The sequence below is a fragment of the Cetorhinus maximus genome, chromosome 7 (assembly GCF_964194155.1).
Source record: "Cetorhinus maximus chromosome 7, sCetMax3.hap1.1, whole genome shotgun sequence".
NCBI classification, from domain to species: Eukaryota; Metazoa; Chordata; class Chondrichthyes; order Lamniformes; family Cetorhinidae; genus Cetorhinus; species Cetorhinus maximus.
Genome location: NC_135885.1, coordinates 16,927,568 through 16,953,775, shown reverse-complemented (window position 1 = coordinate 16,953,775; position 26,208 = coordinate 16,927,568). Strand labels below are relative to the sequence as shown.

The 26,208-nt window shown below is 44.8% G+C and overlaps 1 protein-coding gene across 2 annotated transcripts in view; it reads left to right on the top strand.

The window, feature by feature from the left end:
* The window catches only part of LOC144682617 (SH2 domain-containing protein 1A-like), a 62,134-nt gene that overhangs the window by 20,583 nt on the left and 15,343 nt on the right, over positions 1–26,208 (top strand). The window contains exon 3 of one of the 2 annotated variants that reach the window (XM_078545116.1): positions 14,618–14,759. In XM_078545116.1, coding sequence (XP_078401242.1) covers positions 14,618–14,759 — 142 coding nt within the window. Of the gene's footprint in view, positions 1–14,617; positions 14,769–26,208 lie in introns of both variants that reach the window. The other variant, XM_078545115.1, reaches the window with a different exon arrangement.

The window sequence follows — 26,208 nt, the reverse complement described above, 5'->3', positions numbered from 1 at the left end:
TACTATACCCGAACCACTTTATCATCCCTTACAAGATATGAAGAGGGACTGGTAGGGAGGGATTGGGAGGAAGTGTTTCTGCTGGTTGGGGGGTCTGGGACTTGGAGACATGGTCTAAAATGTAGAGCCAGACGTTTCGGGAATGAATTTAGGAAACGCTTCTACGCACAAAGGGTGGTAGAGGTTTGGAACTCTCTTCTGCAAACAGCAATTCGTACTAGATCCAGTATGAATTTTAATTGATATTAATAATTGATATTCATTTTTAATTGATATTAATAGATTTTTATGAATCAAAGATATTGAGGGATGTGGGGCAAAGGTTGGTATGTGGAGTTTGGTCGCAGATCAGCCTTGATCACATTGAATGTTGGAACAGGCTTGAAGGGCTAAATGGCCTACTCCTGTTCCTGTAGATTGTGATTTCATTCACCCACCTTTGCCCTATATACCCCCTGATAAGTTTGCATAACAAAAATCTGTCTGAAGCTGTTACTTTTTCTGAGTTTTTGCAAATCCTTAAAGTGCTATTGCCACCTTGCTGCTCAGTATGGGTACTGCCCCCTTCTTGGCAGCATTGAATCTGATCTCAAAGCTGCAACGTCAGGTAGAAGATGCAGCTAGGGAGAGCAGTAGGAACTGCACCAAGGTCACAAGATCACTCCTGTGAATTGAAGATAAGGGGAGGGTTTGGAGAAGGAGGTTGTCACTGTTCATTTGGATAACATGTGTGTCATTTTAAATGTGCCTGATAAAAGGGATGCCCATAGGCCCCATTTTAACTCTTGGCTGGTTTGAGGCAGTTGAGTAACTGTGTGAGTTAGAGAAGCAGTCTGTGCTCGCATGCAGCAACATTCAGGCATTGGCTGAAAAGTGGAAAGTAACATTTGCACCACACAAGTGCCAGACAATGAGCATCTTCAACAACAGAGAATCTAACCATCTGATGTTCAATGACATTATCATTGCTAAATCCCCCATTATCAACATCCTGGGGTTTTAATTAACCAAATCAACTCTAATTAACTAAAAACCTAACGGGATCCGCCACATAAATTCTATGGCTACAAGAACAGGCCAGAATTTGGAGATTCTACAGTGAGCAACTTTCCTCTCGCTGAAAATTAGATATTAATACACTTAGAAAAGTTGTAGAATCATTGAATAGGACGGCACAGGAGGAGAATAGTCAGCCTACCGAATCTGTGCCAATTCTTTGAAAGAGCAATCCATTTCATCCCACTTCCCCTCTGTTTTTCCATATACCTGCAACATTTTCTCCTTCAAGTATTTAACCAATTCCCTTTGAACATGTATCCACCGCCCTATCACGCAGTGCATTTCAAATCATAACCACTCGTCATGTAAAATGGTCTTTCCTCATGTTGCCCCTGGTTCTTTCACCAATCACCTTAAATCTGTTTTCTCTGGTTACCGACCCCTCAGACATTAGCAATAGTTTCTATTTATTTACTCTATCAAATCCCTTCATAATTTTAAACATCTGTATCAAATATTCTCTCAGCATTCTATGCTCGAGGGAGAACAACACTAGTTTCCCCAGTCTATCCATGTAACTATAATCTCGCATCCCTGGAACCATTTTAGTAAATCACTTCTGTACCCTCTCCCAAGTCTTCACATCCTTCCGGAAGTGTGATGTCCAGAATTGGACACGATGCTCAAACTGGAGATGAGCTAGTGCTTTATATAAGATTAGCATAACTTCCTGCTTTTTTTAACCCTTTGCGGGTAAAATTCAGATCTATTGTGACTATTATATGATGGTTTGAGCTCGAGTACAGCAAGGCCTGATCTCATCCAAGTTGCCATTCTTCATGTGCCGGACTAGAGTGCAAGGGTCTACTGACTAAGTAAGGAAATGCTAGGGGGTAGTTTTTACCCGACTTGCCTAGCAGAAACCATGGTGTGGAGAGCAGAGGATTGAGGACAGTATCTTACTAGCTGTGGGCTGGTGACTTTGGTGGTGGGTTGGGGGAACATTTTGAACATGGCACATTGGGTCAACCGCCCAACATGTTCGGTCACTGGGAAATCTTGCTGGAGGCTGGTGAGCAATGGAGGTGGCTGCCTGCCCGGTGATAGCGGATAGCCACTTAGTGGCAATTAACTGGCCGCTTGGAGTGGCTACTCGGAGCTTACCAGCAGTGGATGGGCCCCACCCCGAGGGCAAAGCTCAGCAGGCTCCTAGACGCAGCGTCACAAAGGCATGCTGGGAAGCCAGCAAAGCCTGCGTTCCTCATTTCCCCACCGTCCCCCCTGCCCCCCAGCCCAGAGCTGCATCTGTCATAAGTCTACAGCTGAGGCCACAGGGCATCCCGTGAGGACCTGGCAGCCGTGGCCACAAATACTTTTAAAGTTTTCCGACATCTTCACATATGCAGATCGGGTCATGATGATGTCATCAGGACCTGGCTGCAATTTCCATTAGGCAGAATGGAAGGACACAGTGACTCCCGTCACCATGGGGGACAAACTGGGTTGGAATAGGCCCATACTGGTATAATTTTTAACTTCATTTCCTTTGTGGGATTTGGGAGTTTTTCTCCTGACTCAGCAAGGGAAATTTAGGCACCCCCCCCCACCCCCCTCAACTAACATAGACTTTCCCTCACCCAACCCCTGCCATTCCTGTTCAGAAGATCCTCCCTGCAGTGGGCTTGGTAATGGGGCGGGGGGAGGGATGAAATAGTGGGGAGTCAGGTAAGAATGGCTCTCTGACGCATTCCCATCATTGGGAAGTTGCCCAGAGGTGGGCCGGGTTGCCAATTGTCTGCCAGCTGAATGGAGGCTGGCAGCCAACTTACATCATGATGGCTCCAATTAGTGGCGATTTGGAGGGCCCGTTGGCATTTTGCAGTGGCGGAGTGCTCCTCTCCCCTCCCCCCTCCCCCCACCATACTGCTTTGAGGAAAATAACTCCCCTAGTCTGGCTCTTGGCAAGTGCGGGCTCAGGATTTTCATTTGGTCCTGGCCTTAGGGTCCTGAAGCCCACGCAAAATTCCAGCCCTGAGTGTCAGCAGGTTTTTCTTAAGCATGGAGGACATCACGCCTAAAGCCAGCAGCGATCATTGCTAGATCAGGAAACCCGGCCGAATTTCACACCCGGCCCTGTCTTCCCTTGTCCAGGTGAAATGACCCACAGTGTCCTACACTGTTAACAACAACACCATGCAGGAGCTTAACATCTTTATCTAATAATCACGAGTGTTAGAGGTACTTGCACACAGCAATAGCCCTCACTTTCCAATGGTTGTTCTTACAGTTGTGGTATAAATTGAAAGATGGCCAGAGATCTTGCCTTCGTGAGCGAGAGTTGACATTAAATGATCTGCATGCCAGTGAAAGGGGGGTGGGGGTGGGGGTGGGGGTGGGGCGTTCACCATTCCTCCAGACAGAGCGCACATTCTGAGCAGCTGCTTCAGAGCATCAAGAGTCTTTGACCCAGATGGCTCAGCTATCACTCTTTTAAGGCACATAATAACAGAATTGCACCTGTTTTCCATCAGCTATGCACTTGTACTATGAAACAGATGACAGCTTTCATTACCATGCATGAGAAAGAGCTGATGTTTTCTCAAATAGTAACGCAGGTTTATACCCCAGGTGTGACATGGTGAGTAATGGGTCACTTGCAAAGATTTATTAATGTCACGGGGCTACTTTCATGCATATGATGTGGTGCTGGCCCTACCTAATGTGTTGTCCCTATTTATGCCACTGCAGACAATCATCCTTAACCCTTACTGCCAGCTGAGGTCAGGGAAGCCATATGCTGGGGGCATTTTGTTCTTATCCTTCTTGGTGCTCAATAGCTTTGTTATGTTTTTGTTTTATCAGTTGAGTTTAATTTTTAAGGCATGTAATCCAAGTGATTTATGTTTCATACAGAAAACTATGAGTCTGGCACCTGGCTTTTGCATTAGCATTAAAAAGACAATCCTCTCGCAGCAATTCAGTTCCATTGGTATCAGTAATCCCTGCACTCCACCCACTTTGTAACTATTCCAAATGTGGGAGAACTTTAAGGTTGTTGGCCAAAGAACCTGGGGCATCATTAGGAAAAGCGTTTATGTGCAGTGAGCTGTTATGATCTGGAATGCACTGCCCGAGAGGTTGGTGGAAGCAGTTCCAAGAATAACTTTCAAAAGGGGATTAGAGAAGTATTTGAAGTTGAAAAATTTGTGGGAATATGGGGAAAGAGTAGAAGGGAGGGAGTAAGTGGATAGTTCTTTCATACAGCCAGGACAATAGGTCGAGTGGTGTTCTTTTGTGATGCATCTTTCTATGATTCTAACAACCTGATCCCATCTTCACCTGACTTGTACATGAGCACAGTCTCCAAGCAGAGACAAGGTGATGTGTTAGCTGTGGTTCCGTTGGTAGCACCCTTTCCTCTGAGTTTGCAGGTTCAAATCCTGCTCCAGAGACTTGAGCTCAAAAACCTAGGCCGACACTTCAGTGCAGTACTGAGCGAGTGCTGCATTGTTGGAGGAGCCGTCTTTTTGATGAGGCATTAAATTGAAGTCCCCACTGCTTTCTAAGGCATATGCTAAAGATCCCATGGCACTATTTCCAAGAAGAACAGGGGAGTTCTCCCTGATGCCCTGACTAATATTTATCCTTCAGTCAATAGCACAAAAAACATGATCTGGTCATTATCACATTGCTGTTTGAATGAGTTTTCTGTGTGCAAATTGCTGCTGCATTTCCTTCATTGCAACAGCCACTACAAGTCAAAAGTACTTCATTAGCCCTTCAAAGCTTGTAAAGGACACAATACCAATGCAAGTGTTTCTTCCACAATTATAAACCTCTTCCCATTAACCCAGCTGCGTCCAGTTAATTCTTTCCAGAGCCTATAGGGATTCTAGCGCCTGGTTTGTCTGGCTCAGTAATGTGATGTTGTGCGTAAGGCTAATTAGCTGAGACTCTCTGGGGATCTTTTTTTGGTGGCAGCGGCGAGGATGGGCGGTGCAGATGGTGTGACTATTTCCAACAAGAGAAGGATGACCACATAAAAAAATGGCTAACTAAGAATCTAAGTCTTATTGGGCATTGTGAACAACATGGAATTTTAGTCCTGATTGTATTCATAATTAAGTTTCTGCATTTTGATATCTATGCCCAGGGAGCTGACAGCCACTTTAAATTTAATCTCCGTCAGGATTTTGCCCAAAACACAACCTGCTGCAGCAAGCTTTTTGTATTCAATTGAATAGTTAGGACATCCTTGCCGTGCAAAAACATTTCATTTGCAGAGTTTCCTTAGTGTTAGATGTTCTTCAGCTAAGAACTAATGGGACAATAGCTTCTTATACTTGCTGAATGGCCCATTCAGAGTGAAGAAGGTGACAATCTGGGCTGAATTTTATGTGGCCCAATAGAGTGGGCTGGGAGGCATGGGGAACCGAAAAATCAGGAGAGAGGGCAGGGAGAGTTCCGCCAGTGCTGGGGAAGGTAGAGGACAGATGACCCTCCCAGCCAGTGACTAATTGTCTCACTTAAGGGGGAGGCAGTGGTTTAGCGGTATTGTTACTAGACTAGTAATCCAGAGACCTAGGGTAATTCCCTGGAGATCTGGGTTCAAATCCCACCACAGCAGATGGTGAAATTTGAATTCAATAAAGAATCTGGAATTAAAAGTCTAATGACCATGAAATCATTGTTGGTTGTCATAAAAACCCATCTGGTTCACTAATGTCCTTTAGGGAAGGAAATCTGTCATCCTTACCTGGTCTGGCCTACGTGTGACTCCAAGCCCACAGCAATATGGTTGAATGCTCTCACTCCATTCTCATGGGCAATTGAAATGGATGAAATTGAAAAAAATGAGGTCCTCTTTCTGCTGCTGCTAGCAATATGTGGGGGAAACCAACTGGTGAACCCTCGCATTTCCCTCTGGGCCCCCTGCCTGCAGCAACAGCCCCTTGTCCTTACCAACAGCCACCTCCCCCTCCTCACTAGAGCCTGTCTGACTGGTCCTGATGATCCTGACCTCCCCACCTCCTTTACCTTATTCTGAGAGGGTATATATGCTGCTTTTCCTGACCACTGCTCCCAGTGGTACTGCTGAGACTAAGGGCTGCTTTCCCTTAAATTGGCCAGCAGCTGTTGGAGTTGGGACCTTGGGATCTTAAAGGGAGCAGCTCATTTGCCTCTAGATTACCATAGAATCCCTAAATGGTCGAGACAGGGGATGTCCCCTGCCTTCTGGGCTGTTGACAGGGCTACCGTTGCCCCGGCAAAATCAAGCATGTCGAATCGGTATTCAGCATTTATGAAATGGTTACTGCAGATTCTTTCTGCATGTTCTCTGCATGTGTAGGAAGGAAAATGAAATGCATGTGTTTACATATTGCTTTTCACCCAGGTTCTCCCAAAGCACTTTATAGTCAATGGAGTACTTTTGAAATGTGGTCATTGTTGAAATGCACAAAATTTGGCAGCCAATTTATACACAGCAATAAGATAAATAGCTAGATCATCTGTTTTTAGGTGTTGGCAAAGGGTTAAATGTTGGCCAGGACTCTGGGAGAACATCGCTGCTCTTCTTCAAGTAGTGCCTTGGAATATTCTGCGTCCACCTGAAAGAGCATTAAGGGGTCTTGGTTTAACATCTCATTTGAAAAATGGCACCTTCAGCAGTGCCGCACTCTCCCAGCACTGCATGGGAGTGTCAGCCTAGATTATGTGCTCAAGTCTCAGGAGTGAGACTTAAGTCCAGAATCCCCTGACTCAGTGTTACAACAGAACCAAGGCTGACACCGTAGCAACTTTATTTCCTTTGATTATCTTTGTTCCTGGGAAACTTGAAACAGTTCCCCAGTTCTTCTGGGACCATCAAAAGGGAAGCAGAAGATGTCATAAGCAATTAGACAATGAATCAATGTAAAGTCATTGCTAAGGAACTATATCTACAGTTCAGCTTTTTTGACAGGCTTCATGCAGGATTGAGACTTATTATTTTTCTCTAAAAAAGGAATGGATTTCCGCTACAGGTCTGTATTGGTGTGGGTTAGGCAAACTCCAGTTGAAGGGTGTTCCAATTTCTGAGGTTGGCTCACTCGCATAACATCAGGGGCAGATTTAACATTTCTTTTATTCAATCACGGGATGTGGGCGTCACTGGCTAGGCCAACATGTATTGCCCATCCCTAATTGCCCTTGAGAAGATGGTGGTGAGCTGCCTTCTTGAACCGCTGCAGTCCATGTCGTGTAGGTACACCTACAGTACTGTTGGGGAGGGAGCTCCAGGATTTTCACCCAGTGACAGTGAAGGAACGGCGATATATTTCCAAGTCAGGATGGTGAGTGGCTTGGAGGGGAACTTCCAGGTGGTGGTGTTCCCATGTGTCTGCTGCCCTTGTCCTTCTAGATGGTAGTGGTCGCAGGTTTGGAAGGTGATGTCTAAGGAGCCTTGGTGAGTTCCTGCAGTGCATCTGCTACCACTGTGTGCCAGTGGTGGAGGGAGTGAATGTTTGTGGATGGGGTGCCAATCAAGTGGGTTGCTTTGTCCTGGATGGTGTCCAGCTTCTTGAGTGTTGTTGGAATTGTACTAGTCCAGGCAAGTGGAGAATATTCTGTCACACTCCTGACTTGTGCCTTGCAGATGTTGGACAGACTTTGGGGAGTCAGGAGGTGAGGTACTCGCCGTAGAATTCCTAGCCCCTGTCCTGCGCTTGTACCCACAGTATTTATACGGCTAGTCCAGTTCACTTTCTGGTCAATGATAACCTCCAGGATGTTGGTACTTGGGGATTTAGCAATGGTAATGCCAGTGAATGTCAAGGGGCGATTGCTAGATTCTCTCTTGTTGGAAATGGTCATTGTCTGGAACTTATGTGGCGCGAATGTTACTTGCCATGTGTCAGCCCAAGCCTGGATATTGTCCAGATTTTGCTGCATTTGGGCATTGACTGCTTCCGTATCTGAGGAGTCACGAATGGTGTCGAACATTGTGTAATTATCAGCAAACATCCCCACTTCTGATCTTATGTTGGAAGGAAGGTCATTGATGAAACAGCTGAAGATGGTGGGCCTAGGATACTACCCTGAGGAACTCCTGCACTGATGTCCTGGAACTGAGATGATTGATAGCCATGTTCCTTTGTGTGAGGTATGACTCCAACCAGTGAAGAGTTTTATCCTGATTCCCATTGACTCCAGTTTTGTCAGGGCTTCGTGATGCCACACTCGGTCAAATTCTGCCTTGATGTCAAGGGCAATCACTCTCACCTCACCTCTGGAGTTCAGCTCTTTTGCCCATATTTGAACCAAGAGTGTCAGGAGGTGAGTGGCCCTTGGAGAACCCAAACTGAACGTTAGTGAGCAGGTTATCAGTAAGCAAGAATGGCTTGATAGCACTGTTGATGACTCCTTCCATTACTTTACTGATGATCGGGAGTAGGCTGATGGGGCGGTAATTGCCTGTGTTGGATTTTTCCTGCTGTTTGTGTGCAGGACATTACTGGGCAATTTTTCTCTGTTGGCTAGATGCCAATGTTATAGCTGTACTGGAACAGCTTGGCTAGGGGTGTGGCAAGTTCTGGAGCAGAAGTCTTCAGTACTATAGCCGGAATATTGTCAGGGCCCATAGCCTTTGCAGTATCCAGTGCCTTCAGCCATTTCTTGATATCAAATGGAGTGACCGAATTGGCTGTGATGCTGGGGTCACCCAGAGGAGGCCGAGATGGATCGCCCACTCGACACTTCTGGCTGAAGATTCTTGCAAATGCTTCAGCCTTATCTCTTGCACTAATGTGCTGGACTCCCCTATCATTGAAGATGGGGATATTTTTGGAGCCTCCTCCTCCAGTGAGCTGTTTAATTGTCCACCACCATTCATGACTGGATGTGGCAGGACTGCAGAGCTTAGATTTGATCTGTTGGCTGTGGAACCACTTGGCTCTGTCTATCACTAGCTGCTTGTGCTTTTTGGCATGCCAGTAGTCCTGTGTTGCAGCTTCACCATTGAGGTTGATACCTCAATTTTAGATGCGCCTGGTGCTGTTCCTGACATGCCCTCCTGCACCCTTCATTGAACCAGGGTTGATCCCTGGCTTGATGGTAATGGTAGAGTTGGGAATATGTCAGGCCATGATGTTACAGATTGTAGTTGAGTACAGTTCTGCTGTTGCTGTTGGCCCACAGTGCCTCATGATTGCCCAGTCTTGAGTTGCTAGATCTGTCCGAAATCTATCCCATTTAGCACAGTGGTAGTGGCACACAACTGAGTAAAGGGAACACACTATTGGCAGGAGCAGTACATTATGTAAAACTAACATTTAAACAGAAAAGAAGATTAAAGGTGACTGTGGTAGTATAAGGGTATATGTGGGACTGAGTACAGTACTGTTCATACAGCGATGTAAGAGAGTGACTGCCCCTGACATCAAGGCCGCATTTGACCAAGTGAGGCATCAAGGAGCCCCAGCAAACCTGGAGTCGATGGGAATCAGGGGGAAAACTCTCCAGTGGTTGGAGTCATACCTAGCAGAAAGAAAGATGGTTGTGGCTGTTGGAGGTCAGTCATCTCAGCTCCAGGATATCACTGCAGGAGTTCCTCTGGGTAGTGTCCTCGGCCCAACCATCTTCAGTTGCTTCATCAATGACCTTCCTTCCAATCATAAGGTCGGAATTGAGGACCTTGGGAACACCGCTATCTGGAAGTTCCCCTCCAAGCCACTCACCATCCTGACTTAGAAATATATCGCCGTTCCTTCACTGTCGCTGGGTCAAAATCCTGGAACTCCCTTCCTAACAGCACTGTGGGTGTACCTACCCCACATGGGCTGCAGTGATTCAAGAAGGAAACTCACCATCACCACCTCAAGGGAAACTAGGGATGGGGAATAACTGCTGGCCCAGCCAGTGAAGCCCACATCCTGTGAATGATTAAAGAAAAAAATAACATGACCTGTACCTAGGGGTCAGTCTAGTGTTGGACTGAGCCATGTGTACAAGCAAGCATGGAGACAGCTCCTAGTTTGAAGCCTTCACTGTGTAACTCTTTTAGAGTTAAAACAATTAACTAAATTAACAAAAGCAAGGGATAAATCAAGCACAGCCCCTAAGTCAGGTCAGCTGTAAAACCAAGGACAAAGTTTAAAGGAAACTTACAAACATCAAACCAAAATGTGATTAAAGGGGTCGATAAAATGCCCCAGTTCCCGCGGTGCCCACCGGGGCCTTCACTGTGTAACTCTTTTAGAGTCAACCAATTGCCTTCACTGTGTACATGTACATAGTTTTTATAGTTACTAAATACATACAGTTAACTTACTTAAGACTAATTAAGGTTTCGTTAAGACCGAAGAGTGGTATCCAGCACCCTACAACAACTGCTATCTTAGGGAAGAATAAAACCTGGGAAGGTTCAGAATTTCTTGCGGAGAGAACGGGCCAACAAAGAATTGAAATATTGCAGGTTTGATGTATTTATTGGCAGAATTTTGTTTGGCGGTGGTGGCTCTGATGGTGGGCCAGAAAGCCGAATGGAGGGCCACCAGCTCTTCAATCTCAGCAGCGCCACTGAGAGCGGTGGTCACTGCTGGAACTGTGTCCAGCCTGGAGAAGCAGCATGGATGCTGCCCTAGGACCTGGGGAAGTGGGGTAGGGGTTGCTGGGGCCAGTCAGGCAGGCCCCAGCGAGTGGGGCGGGTGGGGGGATGTGGGGGTTTGTGATGGGGGATGGGCATGAGGGAGAGGCATTTCTGCAGGTGTGGCCTTTGCCACTGAGGCCCCATTGTGGGCCACAGAGTGCCTGATCAGGAGGGCCCCTTCCACTGCAAGCCCAGAGGGAGGTTGCCATATTTCACTGGGTGGTCTCCTCATGTGGCAGAGGGCCCATAAGTGGCCCTAAATTGGTGACTTAAGGGCTTCAATTGGCCTCTGGGTGGGAGGGTCGTTCTCTGGGACTGATAACATTTTGGGGCATTGAGAAGGTGAAGGACACTCCTACACCCCCTTCTTCCTCGTCTTCCCTTCCAATCCTCTGGTGCCATCATCTTATAACTCATTCCCGAGGACCCCCACTAAATTCCGTCCCATCTGTGTCCTTTAAACCAGCCAATTCCACAGTCTGTTCCCTAACAACCCTTGAATATCCATTTAACGGTGTTTTTTTAGAGACAATAGTGCATGGGAATTGCTAGTATTTGATAAATAGTTACCCTCCTGGAAATAATGCCTGGAATGCCTGGAACATCACAAGATGCTTCACAGGAGCATTATCAAAAAGAAAAACTTAGACACTGGGCCACATAAGGAGATATTAGGATAAATATCCAAAAGCTTGGTCAAAGTGGTATGTTTTAAGGAGAAGAGAGAGTGGAGGTTGAGGGAGGTAATTCCAGAGTTTAAGGCATAAGAACTTGAAGGCATGCAACCTGGAGAGACAGTGGTGTCGTGGTACTGTCACTGGACGAGTAATCCAGGGAACAGCGGTAGCTAATGGAATTTAAATTCATTTCATTAAAAACAAAATCTGGAATTGAGAGCTGGTTTCATTCATGTGATGCCCATCCCTAATTGCCCTTGTTTAGAGGGCATTTACGAGTCAACCACATTGCTATTAGCCTGGAGTCACATGTAGGCCTGACCAGGTAAAGACAGCAGATTTCCTCCCCTAAAGGGCATAAGTGAATGACAGGGCTTTTTACAACCATCAGCAGTAGTTCCGTGGTCATCATCAGACTTTTAATTCCAGATTTTTATTGCATTCAAATTTCACCGTCTGCTGCGGTAGGATTTGAACCGTGGTGCCCAGGGCTTTACCCTAGGGCCTGTGGAATACTTGCCCAGTGACAATACCGCTACACCACCACCTGATGTAAAAGCCCATCTGGTTCACTAATGCCCTTTAGGGAAGGAAATCTGCCGTCCTTACCTGGGCTGGCCTACATGTGACTCCAGACCCACAGCAATGACTCTTATCTGCTTTCAAAGGGAAATTCAGAATGGGCAACAAATGCTGGCCTTGCCAGCGATGCCCACATCTCATGAGTGAATAATTAAAAAACAATGGTGGGGAAATGAAAATCGGGGACGTGTAAGAGGTACGAATTGGAGGAATGTAGGAATCTTGAAGGCTTGTAAGTGCACGGAAAGTCAGGTTCAGAGAAGCAGACATAAATGATGACATCTAGAGCAACTGGTTCCACAGGAGAGTTAAATTCCTTTTCAATAATACAGTCCCAGTAAAAATCTTTGCAATAGTTTTCCTGTTTTGAATTGAAAGGGAGTAAGTCATTAAAGTGGCTGGAATATCATCTGAAAGTAAATAGCAGATTGTGTTCTGGCACAATGCATTTATGTCACTTTCTGACTGGAAGGCATTGGTAAGTCACCCAATACAGTTTAGAGCACAGTCTTTTAAACATCGCAATATACTGGGCATTACTCATTTTTAATTGTACAATTAATATTACCTACATGGGATTCTCAGACTTATTGACATTGAATAAAGAATTTTTGGTTATGAATGTCACCAGCAAGTCTGGCATTTTTGGCCCATCACTAGTTATGCTTGAGAAGGTTGTGGTGGGTCTTCTTGAACCACTGCAGTACTGAAGATATTTTCACAGTGCGGTTAGATAGAGTGTTTCAGGATTTTGACTCAGATCATGAAGGAACAGTGACATGTGTCTAAGTTGGGATGGTGTGTGACTTGGAAGGGAACTTGGAGGCTATGATGTTCCCATGCACCTACTGCCTCTTGCCTTTTTAGGTGGTGGAAGTCGTAGACTTACCATGACTCCTTAAACAGCACCTTCCAAATCCTTGACTGCTACTATCTAGAAGGACAAGGGCAGAAGGACATGGGAACACCACCACCTGGAAGTTACCCTCCAAGCCACTCTCACCATTCTGACTTGGAAATATATCACTGTTCCTTCACTGTCGCTGGGTCTACGGAGCAGTTTGAGAGCTGCTGGACTCTGTTTAATTAACAGCCAACCTGGTGAGCTTGCAATTCTGACTGGCTTATACTGCAATATCCTTAACAAAACTGGAGTCAATCGGAATCAAGGAGAAAACTCTCCACTGGTTGGAGTCATACTTAGCACAAAGGAAGATGGTTGTGGTGTTTGGAGGTCAATCATTTCATCTCCAGGACATCACTGCAGGAGTTCCTCATGGTAGTGTCCTAGGCCCAACCATCTTCAGCTGCTTCATCAATGACCTTCCTTCCATCATAAGGTCAGAAGTGGGGATGTTCGCTGATGATTGCACAATGTTCAGGACCATTTGCAACTCCTCAGATACTGAAGCATTCCATGTCCAAATGCAGCAAGGTCTGGAAAATATGCAGGCTTGGTCTGACAAGTGGCAAGTAACATTCATGCCACACAAGTGCCAAGCAATGACCATCTCCAAAAAGAGGGAACCTAGCCATCGCCCCTTGACATTAAATGGCTTTACCATTGCTAAACCCGCACTATCAACTGGAGGTTACCATTGATAAGAAACTGAACTGGACTAGCCATATAAATACTATAACTACAAGAGCAGGTCAGAGGCTGAGAATCCTGTGATGAGTAACTCACCTCCTGACTCCCCAAAGCTTGTCCACCATCTACAAGGCACAAGTCAGGAGTGTGATGGACTCCACTTGCCTGGGCGAGTGCCGCTCCAACAACACTCAAGAAGCTTGACATCATCCAGGACAACACAGCCTGCTTGATTGGCACCACATCCACAAATATTCACTCCCTCCACCACCAAAACACAATGGCAGCAGTGTGTACCATCTACAAGATGCACTACGGGAACTTACCATAGCTCCTTAAACAGCACCTTCCAAATCCTTGACCACTATTATCTAGAAGGACAAGGGCAGCAGACACATGGGAACACCACCACCTGGAAGTTCCCCTCCAAGCCACTCACCATCCTGACTTGGAAGTATATCGGCGTTCCTTCACTGTTGCTGGGTCAAAATCCAGGAACTCCCTCCCTAACAGCACTGTGGATGTACCTATAGCGGTTCAAGAAGGTAGCTCACCACCATCTTCTCAAAGGCAATTAGGAATTGATAGGCACTGGAGGGTGCAGAGGAGATTTACCAGGATGCTGCCTCGGCTGGAGGGTCTGAGCTACGAGGAATGATTGGATAGGCTGGGGTAGTTTTCCTTGGAGTAGTGAAGGTTGAGAAGGGACCTGATAGAGGTGTATAAGATAATGAGGTGCATAGATAGAGTGGATAGGAAGGCACTTTTTCCATTAGTAGAGGTAAAAGGTAGAAGGCTAAGAGGGGAGTTGAGAAATTTTTTCACCCAGTGGGTGGTGGGAGTCAGAAACTCACTGCCTGAAAGGGTGTTTCAGTCAGAAACACTCAAAACATTTAGGAAGTATTTAGACAGTCACTTGCGTTGCCATAGCCTCCAGGGCTATGGGCCAAGCACTGGAAAATGGGATTAGTGCAGTCAGATCTTTGTTGACCAGCACGGACATGATGGGATGAATGGCCTCCTTCTGTGCTGTAAAAGTCTGAGACAATGAAAGCCGGGGTTGCAAGCAATGCCCACATCCCATGAATGAATAAACAGACTCGATAACCTAATTTATTTTAATTTTATTCTTTCACACAACAGACATCGAAAGGAGTTCTACCTCGATTTTTCAGCAGCATAGAAAAACTTATTTTAACTTATGAGGAACCAGGCCAAGGTACCGTTGCACCATTACTGCATCCAGTGGAATATAGAACATACAAAACCCGAAATCAGAATGAAGGTGAGAAAGGTAAAATGTGTATGTGTCAATATAATTTATTCTATTATCTAGAGGTAGGTACATTATTTGTTTTGATGAACCAGTGGCTTTCAGGTTTAAGAAGGTCGTGGAAAAACTAACATTTATTTGATATTTCTGTCATATTTCTGAAACTCTTTTGTTTTTGCATAGAAAGGGTCAAACATATTAATGACCTGAATTTTTAGACTATGCTCCCTAACTCTATCCTCCCTATGATTCCTCAACTAATGGAATTTTTTTATCTCTACCTGTTCCACTTAACATCTTAAATTTCGATTAAGAGGTTCAGGGGCAACCGATTGCGCCTCTGCAGCCCAAGAATAGTTAGTGTCAAACTCTGGATGTTTGAGCACAGGTTCTCAGCTTTGGGACAATGTTTTCCGGCAGCTGTTACTCGAAATCTTAGCTTCCTCATCAGATGAACATCCACCCTTAGTTTGACGGAAGGGCCTAGTCAAGATAGTTTGCAGTGTGCCAGCCACTTTGATGTTCTAGATTTCCAAGTTCAAGGCATGTGTATAGGCAGCTGCTTAGTCCAAGTCACCATCCAAGAGGCTTATAGGCAAAGATTTGTGCCCACTGTGAGGCTGATTCCACCTCCCTGAGATTACTGGAGGCAGGAACACTCCTTCCCTGCAGCCGCTTCTCCTTTTTACCGCAAATTCACCTCACAGTGTCGTCCTGGATGTTGCATATGGACCAGCAGAAGCCCTTCTGTCACATGCCTGGAAATTCTAAACCATGAAGGGGAATGGATTTGGACGCAGTTTACTATGCCATATTGGGGCTTTGTTGGTATAGCTGCTGAACCTGCGAAGGGGCAGTTATGCACCCAATGACTTGCAGTACTTATCATTCTCCAAAGTCTTCAGACTTTTAAAACCTAAGCTTTTTGCCATTGACCTGGAATCCTTGATTTATCTCCTTGTCTCTCCTACACTTTTTAAATCTTAATGGTGATGAGTCTAGCTACACCCGTGTTTATGCCCTGAGTCTATCTGGAGTTCGATGCTAAAATGGAAAAGAACTTCATTCTGATCACTGATATTTTACACTTTAATGAGCACAAGAATAAAATGTTCAAAAGGGAGCAAAAAAAACTAATGGCCATAAAAGAATGTCAGACTGTGTAATGGCATATTGCAATTTTCTTTTATTTGATATAAGCCTTTAGGACACAAATGAGGCTGTTATGCTCATGATGGATCTGTTGGAACACACTCACTGCCTTTACAACGTGCTCATTAATATAATTGTACAGTCTCTTTCTGTGACTTTTGACCACTGTAAGGGCAAAAGTGGGTGCAGGAACAGAGAGACCTGGGGATTCACATGTGCAAATCTTTGAAGATGGCAGGACAAGTTGTAAAGAAAGGATACAAGATCCTGGGCTTTATAAATAAAGGCGTATAGCTCAAAATCAAGGAAGTTATGATGAATGCTCATAAATTGCTGGTTAGCCTTCAGCTAGAGTGTTATGTCCAATTCTGGGCAGCACATTTCAGGAAAGATGTCAAGGCCTTCGAGACGGTGCAGAAGAGATTTACCAAAATGGTACTTGGGATGAGGGACTTCAGTCATGTAGGGAGACGGGGGAAGTTGGTATCGTTATTCTTGAAGTAGAGAAGATTAAGGGGAAATTTAATAGCAATGTTCAAAATTATGAGGTGTTTTGATAGAGTTGATGGGGATAAACGGTTTCCACTGGCAGGAGGGTCAGTAACCAGATATTTAAGTTAATTGACAAAGAATCTAGGGTGGAAATGAGGAAAAGTTTTATGACACAGTGAGTTCTTCTGATCTGGAATGCACTGCCTGCAGCAGTGGTGGAAGCAGATTTGATACCCTTCCGAATCTTAAAGACCTTTCAAGTCACCTCTCCACCCTCTCTAGAGAAAAGAATTTAAGCCTGTTAAATCTTTACCAGTAGATATAACTTCTCTTTGTGTTATGTAATTATCCTCTACTGGCTGCAGTTGCGTAAATCAAAAACATAAGTGCTGCTCCATCTCCAGCTCATTCTTAACACAGTGGTGTCACTATTAACTTTGTTTGTTTAAACTTGTACCTCGGTTAGGTACAAATACATTGTTAAGGTGAAGTGAATTGTTGTTAGTACATGCTGGGTGCAGGTGGGAATCAGGATTCAAGTTGGTGATTGGGTGGTTGTGGTCACACAGGGGCAGCACAAGCATTGCTTATAAAAGGCAAACTTCAGGAGCTATTTTAACCCTTCCCACCTGGTGGAAACTGGGCAGGTGTGTGGTTAAAATAATTTGTGGGACTCAGCCTGCTGAAGCTCCCCTTGCACCTAAGGGTGCAGTTTTACTTTGATTTGAAACAGCTCATGGGTATGCATCACTGCAAACGTAGCAGGGTACCTCGGCTGTTAGATCCCCAGTGGTTCAAGGAGGCGGCTCACCACCAACTCCTGAAGAGTTATTAGGGATGGGCAACAAATGCTGTCCTGGCCAGCAACGCTCACATCCCATGACCCAATAAAAAAAACCTGGCCGGACAGTATATTGGTGTGAGACCTCCCCAAAAGGCTAACTCGCAATACTGAAATGCAACTCTGGTCTGTTTAGAATCCTTATTTTAAGGATTCCCTGGACCCTCTGGGAACTTTTCACATCATGGCACAGAATCTTTCTAATGTTACAAGAGAACAATGTCTCTTCTTATAAATATCAAGGGATATGGGCATAGTGCAGGAAAATGGTGTTGAAGTAGAAGATCAACCATGATCTCATTGAATGGTGAAGCATGCTTGAAGGGCTGAATGGCCTACTCCTCCACTCATGTTCTTCGTAACATCAAAACTGAGGAGAAGGGGAACTTGGTGAAAGCAGACATGCACAGAGCTCTGTCACAGTACACCTCAGGGTCCGTTAAACTGAGGTTTGTGTGTAGTTTAACAGAGGTTTGACAGTTGCGTTTTGTAACCAGTTACTGGCATTAAACTGGCAGCTGTGGTATGCATGCATCTTAAACTGTGAAAAGAATGTGGCTCTCTGCTCCTTTACTGCAGTACAGAGGGATCTGGGTGTCCTTGTACGTGAATCTCAAAAAGTCAGCATGTAGGTACAGCAAATAATTGGGAAGGTCAACAGAATGTTGGCTGCTTTTTCAAGGGAAATGGAGTATAAAAGTAAGGAAGTCTTGTTACAACTGTACAGGGCATTGGTGAGACCACACAAGAGTACTGTGTGTAGTTTTGGTCCCCTTAGTTAAGGAAAGCCATACTTGCATTGGAAGCAGTTCAGAGGCTATTTTCTGGGGTGAGGTGTTTATCTTATGAGGAAAGGTTGAGCAAGTTGGATCAATACTCATTGGAGTTTAGAAGAATGAGAGGTGATCTTATTGAAACATATAAGATTCTGAGGGAGGTTTGACAGGGTAGATGCTGAGAGGATATTTTCCCTCATGGGAGAATCTAGAACTAGGGAACACGGTTTCAAAATAAGGGTCTCCCATTTAAGATGGAGATGAGGAGGAATTTCTTGTCTCACTCAGTCGTTAGTGTTCGGAAATCTCTTCCCCAGAGAGCAGTGAAGGCTGGGTCATTGAGTTTAACCATGGCTGAGTTAGACAGACTTTTGATGGACAAGGGAGCAGAGGATTAGGGGGCAGATGCTGGCAGGAAAGTGTAGGTAAACCCAAAGCAGATCAGCCATGATCTTGTTGAATGGCGGAGCAGGCTTGAGGGGCCAAATGGCCTCCTGCTATTCCTACTTCTTATGCTCTTATGTTCTTAAAAGGCAGTAGAGTCATCTAAGGTGTAGGTCAGGCGAATAGGTAAAATACATGCGAGCGAAAGAAACAAGGGTATGCTGAAAGGGTTAGATGAAGTAGAGAGGAGGTTTATGTGGAAGATAAATACTTGCATAGTTGGGCCTAATGGCCTATTGCTATGCTGTGAATTCTATATAATGTACTTGCTCCCAAGATATTGCTGTTGCCTAATATTCAAAGGCCGTCCCTCAATTAAAGGGATACTGTCTTCATGAAATTTTGCAAATAACGATTTGACGTGGAGAAGTAAAAGATTCAGAAGAGCTAAAGGTCATTGCTGTCGCAATAGTGTCTTAAGCAGGAGTGCATAGGTGGGTGAAAGCTATGATCCACATTTGAATATCTATTAAATGCTCACTCTGAGAGCTCTCATATGTAGGATGTGCACTTGACCGAGGTTTTGGAGGCCGGTAGGCGCCCATCAGGGCCAGGGAGAGAAATCATGGGCTCAGCTGCTTCTGTTTCCAGACCCACAGATCACATTACGTAACAATTTTAAATTATTGAATTTAAATAAGTTCGACAAGTCTGTTTGTTCTGAAATTTCAATTTCTTTGCACGCAAGGCCAATTTTATTAAAATTGAATATGCTATGTTAAACTATATATCTATATATAATATATACGGCAATGATTGAACAATCAGCTCATTAAAACACACCACACCATATTCATTTTCATGAACTGTCCAAAAGCCTTTCCGGAAATCATTTGAACAGCTAAATCTTTCACTTTATATCCTCGAACACAAAGCAGTGAATTTTTTTTGTTTATTCTTTCATGGGATGTAGGTGTCGCTGGCTAGGCCAGCATTTGTTGCCCATCCCTAATTGCCCTTGAGAAGGTGGTGGTGAGCTGCCTTCTTGAATTGCAGCAGTCCAGGTAGGTACACTCACAGTGCTGTTCGGGAGTTCCAGGATTTTGACCCAGTGACAGTGAAAGAATGGCAATATAGTTCCAAGTCAGGATGGTGAGTGACTGGGAGGTGAACTTGCAGGTGGTGGTGTTTCCATGCATCTGCTGACCTTGTTCTTCTAAATGGTAGACGTTGCGGATTTGGAAGGTGCCGTTAAAGGAGCTCTCATGGTTTACTGCAGTGCATCTTGTAGATGGTACACACTGCTGCCACTGCGTGCTGGTGGTGGAGGGAGTGAATGTTTATAATGGTGGATGGGGTGCCAGACTATCAGGCTGTTTTGTCCTGGATGGTGTCAAGCTTCTTGAGTGTTGTTGGAGCTACACTCATCCAGGCAAGCGAAGAGTATTCTGCCACACTTATGATTTGTGCTTTGTAGAGGGTGGACAGGCTTTGGGGAGTCACGGGGTAAGTCACTCACCACAGAATTCCCAGCTTCTGACCTGCTTTTGCAGCTAAAGTATTTATATAGCTGGTCCAGTTCAGTTTCTGGTCAATGGCAACTCCTGGGATGTTGATAGTGGGGGAATCCATCTGTCATTTGTAAGATTTAACCTTTGTAATTTGGAGTCAAGAACCATCCTCCCACACAAAGAGAGCCATGGACCATGGAATCTAAAAGGTGGATGGAATAGTACACAGGAGGCCATTTGACCCATCGAGGCTGGGCAGGCTCTTTCAAAGAGCAAACTAAAAGCAAAATACTGTGGATGCTGAAAATCTGCATTAAAAACAAAAAATGCTGGAAAAACTCAAGTCTGAAGAAGAGTCATATGGACTCAAAACGTTAACTCTGTTTCTCTCTCCACAGATGCTGCCAGACCTGCTGAGTTTTTCCAGCATTTTCTCTTTTTGAAATAGGAATCCAGTTATTCCCATTCTTTCCACAATATCCCTGTAAACCCTTTCTCCTTCCAAATACTAATCCAATTCCCTTTTGAAAGCTTTTTTTGAACCTGTTTTCATCACCTTATCCAGCATAGCATTCCAACCTCTCAGTGCAAAAGGGGAGCTTTTCCTTGTGAAGCCTCTGTTCTTTTGTCAATCACCTTAAATTTGTGTGTTCTGGTTCTTGACCCTTCAGCCATTGGACACAGCTTCTCTTTAGTTTCTCTCTCTAAACCCTTATGATTTTGAATATATTTATCAAATCTCCTCTTAGCCTTTTCTTCTCTAAAGAGCTTCTATAGCTGTAATCCCTCATCCCTGGAACCATTCTAGTACATCTCTACTATCGCTTCTCCAAAATCTTCACATCCTTCCTGAAGCGTAGTGCCCAGAATTGAATACACTGCTCCAGGTGGGGTGAACTGGTGTTTTATAGAGATTTGGAATAACGCCCTGACTTTTGCACTCTGTTCACTCTCACTAAACTGCCGACTACCTAGCTTCCTTTCTTGGTCCCTGCTCCCATGCTAGCTGAAGTGGTTTATTTAATTTGCTATTCTCAAGTACTGTCCCTTCCACATTCAAAGCCCCTCTCCTAAAGAAAACAACTCTCAGTCCCTTTGTCCTCGCAAACAACCACTCTATCACCAACATCCCTTTCCTCTGAACATGTTGTAGCCTCCAGTGTCCAACCTTCCTGCAAGTCTGTTTTTGAATCTTTGCAATCCGGATTCTATCACTGTCACAGCATTGAAACAGCACCCAGCCAAGTCGCTATGACATCCTCTGTCTCTGTGAATGTGGTGCATTATCTAGCCTTGATCTTCCTGCAGCTTTTGACCTGGTCCTACCTTTCCATCCTTTCTCTAATCCTTTTTGCTGTCATCCAGCTGAGATTCCCCTCATTTGGTCCAAGTCTTAACTGTTTGGTCCTAGCCAGAGATTCTCCAAAAATGGCTTCTCTACCCACCCCTGTTCATGCTAGCTGCCACATGTATGTTGATTGAGCTCACCCAGCTCTACCAAATCTCACTACACCTCCACTGCTTCTATATTGCCAGCCTCCTCAACAGAGATCCAGTCTTAAATGAGCTGTAATATCCTCCAGGCAGACGTGTTAAAACAGCTCCATTCTTTCTCGCTCCCTATTCACCGTCTCAAGCTGAACCAAATTGCAATGTGTCCTATTCAACCCTGAGCTGAGCTTTCCAACGCAAAGTGCCTAATTGATACCACATTGGATAAATTACACATTTATGAATGTTCTGACTGACTATACCACAGATTCGAAGGGAAATGCAGTGCACTTATATTCATTCAGCAATGGCCTGGGTTCCACTGCTTGGGTTCTATAAAACGGTCCCGTAGGACAAACCATCCCCATGTACAAAAGAACAGCAGCAATCACCCGAGGATCTAGTTATTGGCCTCCCTTTAAAAAAAAGAGTTGTTCTTATTTACTTTTTGGGAACTGTTCCAGTGAGGGCTTTCAAAGTTGTAGGTTTCGAATTAAAGTCCAGACGATCACAGTCAACGGTTACTAAGAAAGTTGGGTGTTCAGAATCACTTAAAATGCACTGTACAGTGTTGTCCAATTGATATAAAATAAAACCCCTATCGCCTCAAAATGTAATTGAAATTTCTTGGAATGCGCTGTACGAATGTAACAAGTTGCATTTTATCGGTCTAAATAGGTGACGAATTTGAGAGGGAAATAGGGAATCAAATATGATCCCTTTTATAAATTCCAGAATCTGCACGCTTGGATTCTTGGTGCGCACGAAACAGTTGAAGTCCAAAGGAACTAATCAAGTTTACAGACTTGCGCTAACATCTCGCCTCCCCGGTGTATCCAGCGCTTTAACACCTCCGCCCGCCGCGCGCATGTCCGTCCCCGCTCGCGCCAGCCCAACCAATCCTGTGCGGGCGTTGGCTTGATGGACAGAGCCGTGGACCAATGAAAAGCCGAAACCTCACGTCAATCAAGTACAGCTCCCCGCCCCCCTCTCCTCGCGCCCACTTCTCACTGGCAGAGGAATTAAGAGTTCGCTTTGGAACCATTGACGGACGATGCACAGCATCGACTTTTTATATGGAAAAGGAGCACTTGAGGCAGGGCTCCCCCTCCCTCCTCCCCCTCAAGCGCCCGGGCCCTGGTGTTTAGCATCTCGTCCACACCCTGATCTCCTGGGCCATGGTGCCCACAGAATCACATTCTGGGAAGGGTCAGTGCCTTCAGCATAGAAAGGAAAATAAATTATGAACAACAGGGCTATGTAATTTCCCCCACCTATTAAACCATCAGCACACTCAAATGTCAAGCTTATCACACCACCTATTGCCATTAATCTTCATATTATTACCTGATAACAGGAAGTTTGTGTTCATTATTGGCTTTTTGGGTCTTTTTCTCCTTTTTTTGATCTTTTAATTTCCATATTTTCGATTACATGTAGGTGAGCATGCAATCTCTATGTCAAGAGTATTTATATATTGGCCTGCTTACGGTTCTGCAATTGAAGTTGTTTTCAAATTATATGTTGATGGTGTATTTAAGCTCTCACAGTTTTAAACTGGGCAAACAACTAATAGGAGAAAAGGTTTTTGGTAAAATTGCAGATACGTCAAGTGGTGCTCATGGCTTTGGTGTGCTGTGACAGCTCAGTAAATGGGATGGAAGATAATCCATTTAAATCGATGATCATCTCTTGGCCTCACGGGCAGCTCCACGTATCTATCTCTTGGCCCCATTAGATGTTTTCCTCATCTTCAACAAAATCAACAACTCTTTGCTAGATTATGGTGGTGCAGGTGTTTCAGCTCAGTAATATTCTGCCCAAGTGTCCAGATCCTTGATTTGAGCATCCAAGGTTAATACCTACTCCAATTGCGGATGGCCTGAGATTGATTCTGGCCTCACTTAATGTTCACGATGTACTTTCCAATCGTCACCACTTGACAATGGTCAAGAATGGGATCATTGATTGATTTTTCTTCTCTCCCCTCCCTATACCAGGAGACCAAAGGTAGCATCTTCTCTTGGTGAAATCAGATACCTCAGCAATGGGAGCTGGGGGGGTGGGTTCTTCAAGTCTATATGGCTTTGTACCCCACAGTTGGAACAATTACCCACTCAGCCATGAGGAGATCGTGTAATTATTTTTAAAGATTAAGAGGGTGAAATTGGCCTTGTACAGTAATGAAAATTGGACAACTGCAAATCGACAGTCTGTTTCGGGAGACTGTAGAAAGAGCTACAGATTTGCCGTCACCCAAAATGCTTTAACATTCAAGACCCATTTCGCCCCCTTAATCTTTAAAGTGTAGCTGCATAAGGTTCAAAGGGGAATTAGATATGTAGTTGACGGAAAAAAATTGCAGGGCTGCAGTGAAAGGGCAGGGTAGCAGGAACAGCTGGATTACTCTTGTAGAGAGGCAGCACAGACTCGATGGGCTGAATGTCATCCTTCCATGCAACCATACCATGGATTCTATGATGCATGCTCTCCCCATTGTCTAGTGAATTTTGGGCATTCTGCACTGCAAGTGGGAAAAAACCCCTGGCTTTTTCTCTCATAGCTGATTGAAATAATAAACAACATTTTAAGGAACTGGTAATAATTTACACTGAAAATACTCCCCCCTATAGTTTCACTCCAATTAGAATGAAACACTCTAAATTATGATCATATGCTTTGTTTTCCTTTCAAATGAGTCATTCTGAATTTTTGACTCATTGTGAGATTATAAGCTTACTTATCAAAATTGTAAATATGGAACTGTGGAAATTAATCTGCGCTATGGGTGGCCCTTTGGATACAGTAAGCAAAGTAGGGGTTTTCTGGTGTAGGGTGTCTTAGGTCCGAGGTTATTTACTGGAAAATGGGTATATGCCATTGATTTCCCCAGTCAGCAAGGTCCTGATGTATGTTATACAACAGTGAAAGGAAGCAATAGACAAGGGCCAGGCACTTTCCCTGCCATTCCCTTACCCCCCCCGCCCCCCACACCCCAATTCGTTCTCCCCCTCCCTTCAATAAAAACAGGGAACATTAGCTACCAAAACATCCTAGGCTGGCCCCGTAGGTCGTGACAGCGGACCTGGAAGTGGACACGATGGGCCGAATGGCCTCCTTCTGTGCTGTAAACATCTAACATCTAACCCTTAGCAGCCTGGTGCACTTTTCATTGTAAATTGCGAGCATGATATAGGCCTACCAACCAATCCCAAACTGTGTCCCTCTCTCAGCAGCTGCCACAAGCTAAGGTCTGTGTGACTCTATCCTCTAATTTTTCCTTCCTCTTCCATAGGGAAGAACGAGAAAAGCTGGAAATGAGAAACAAGAATAGCAAATGCTTGCCAATATTTTTGGTGGAAACCAGTTGTGACCAGCTACATCCAAGGCATTAATCTGCCTTTTCACTTTGTGATGCTGTTTTTCCAGCATTGCCTGTATTTCAAACAGATTTGTGATTGAGATGGTAGTTGTCTGTTGAATTTTAATTGTGGCCTGGCACAGATGCACCTGATCATAGCAGGATCTGTAGCATTCTTTTTTGTGCCCGGTCTGTGATGTGTCATGACCAAGCATGACATTGGCATGGCAAGAATAAAAGCCTTCACAAAGCATAAATCACAGAGTGACTTTCAAAGACCTTTCAGAGGCCAAAAGGCACTGTTGTAAGCTGCACCTGCAACACTGGAGGGTAAATAGTTGCACTGCAGGCCTAAGAAATGATTCAGAGTTTCATTATTGTGAAATTATACTGCCACAGTAAAAGAACACAAAATTACCTTTCATCTAATTACTGCCTGATGGTAATGAGGATGCTTCACTGCAACTTTAGAAAAAAACACTTTGATGAGGTGATGAAGGATTTCCTGTCTGCCATTTGCTTTAGCACTTACATTCATGTAATTCCCAAAAGTAAATAAATTAAATGCTTGGTAAAATATTGCATGTTTTGATGTGAAAGATGCTAGTATTCAGGAATGAAAGGCATTTCCGCCTCTGTCACTCAAAAAAAATGTCAGCCCAAATACAATTCTTTCAGTAAAATTATTAACAGGAATGATTTTATCTCTTGATATCAAGGAGCCTTAGGTCAGTGAACCAAGGCCCATGGTTGAAGGCAGCTTAAAGCCACTTTTATGTTATCTCTAAAATGTATCTTGGCTGTACTGCACCAGCGAGGAAGAGGGACAACTTATGATGAGATATTTATATGATGAGAAATTAAGCCTCCTGGTGCAGGCTGTGACAGAGGACCTGGAAGTGGATGGAACTCCCACTCGCAGCAGGAATGGCTGGCCAGTCAATGTGTGATGCCAGCCAATAAAATATACTTAGGCACAGGGCTCGCCAATTATATGGAAGGGTGGGCAGGAAGTTGATGAACCCGCTATCAGTTGATGGGGTTGGAGGTCCAGGCACCATTTTCAAGTGGCACCCAGACATGAACTCAGTGCCTAGAGCAGCATTGGTCTGATAGCTGCTGATTGGCACCCCAGTAGCATCGTCTTACCCTTCCTCTCTGCCACTGACCCAGGGTTGGAGTTGGGGTCACAATCTGGTGAAAACATCACAGATGCACTAGAGCAGCTGATGAAGGCTGTGACAGCCGAGAGCCCTGACAGTCAGAGGACTGTTGGAGGCCAGGTCCATGCTGAGCCCCAGGCTGAAGACAGGCCCCTGGCAGCAGCCAGCAGAAACCTACTGAGGACACAGAGGCAAGTAGGGGAAAATCTGGCGGAGCTGCCAGAGGCTATGCGCAGCTTTGTGCAGAGAGTAGAGGAGTGCATCCAGTCCATGTGTTCTGCCATGTCTCA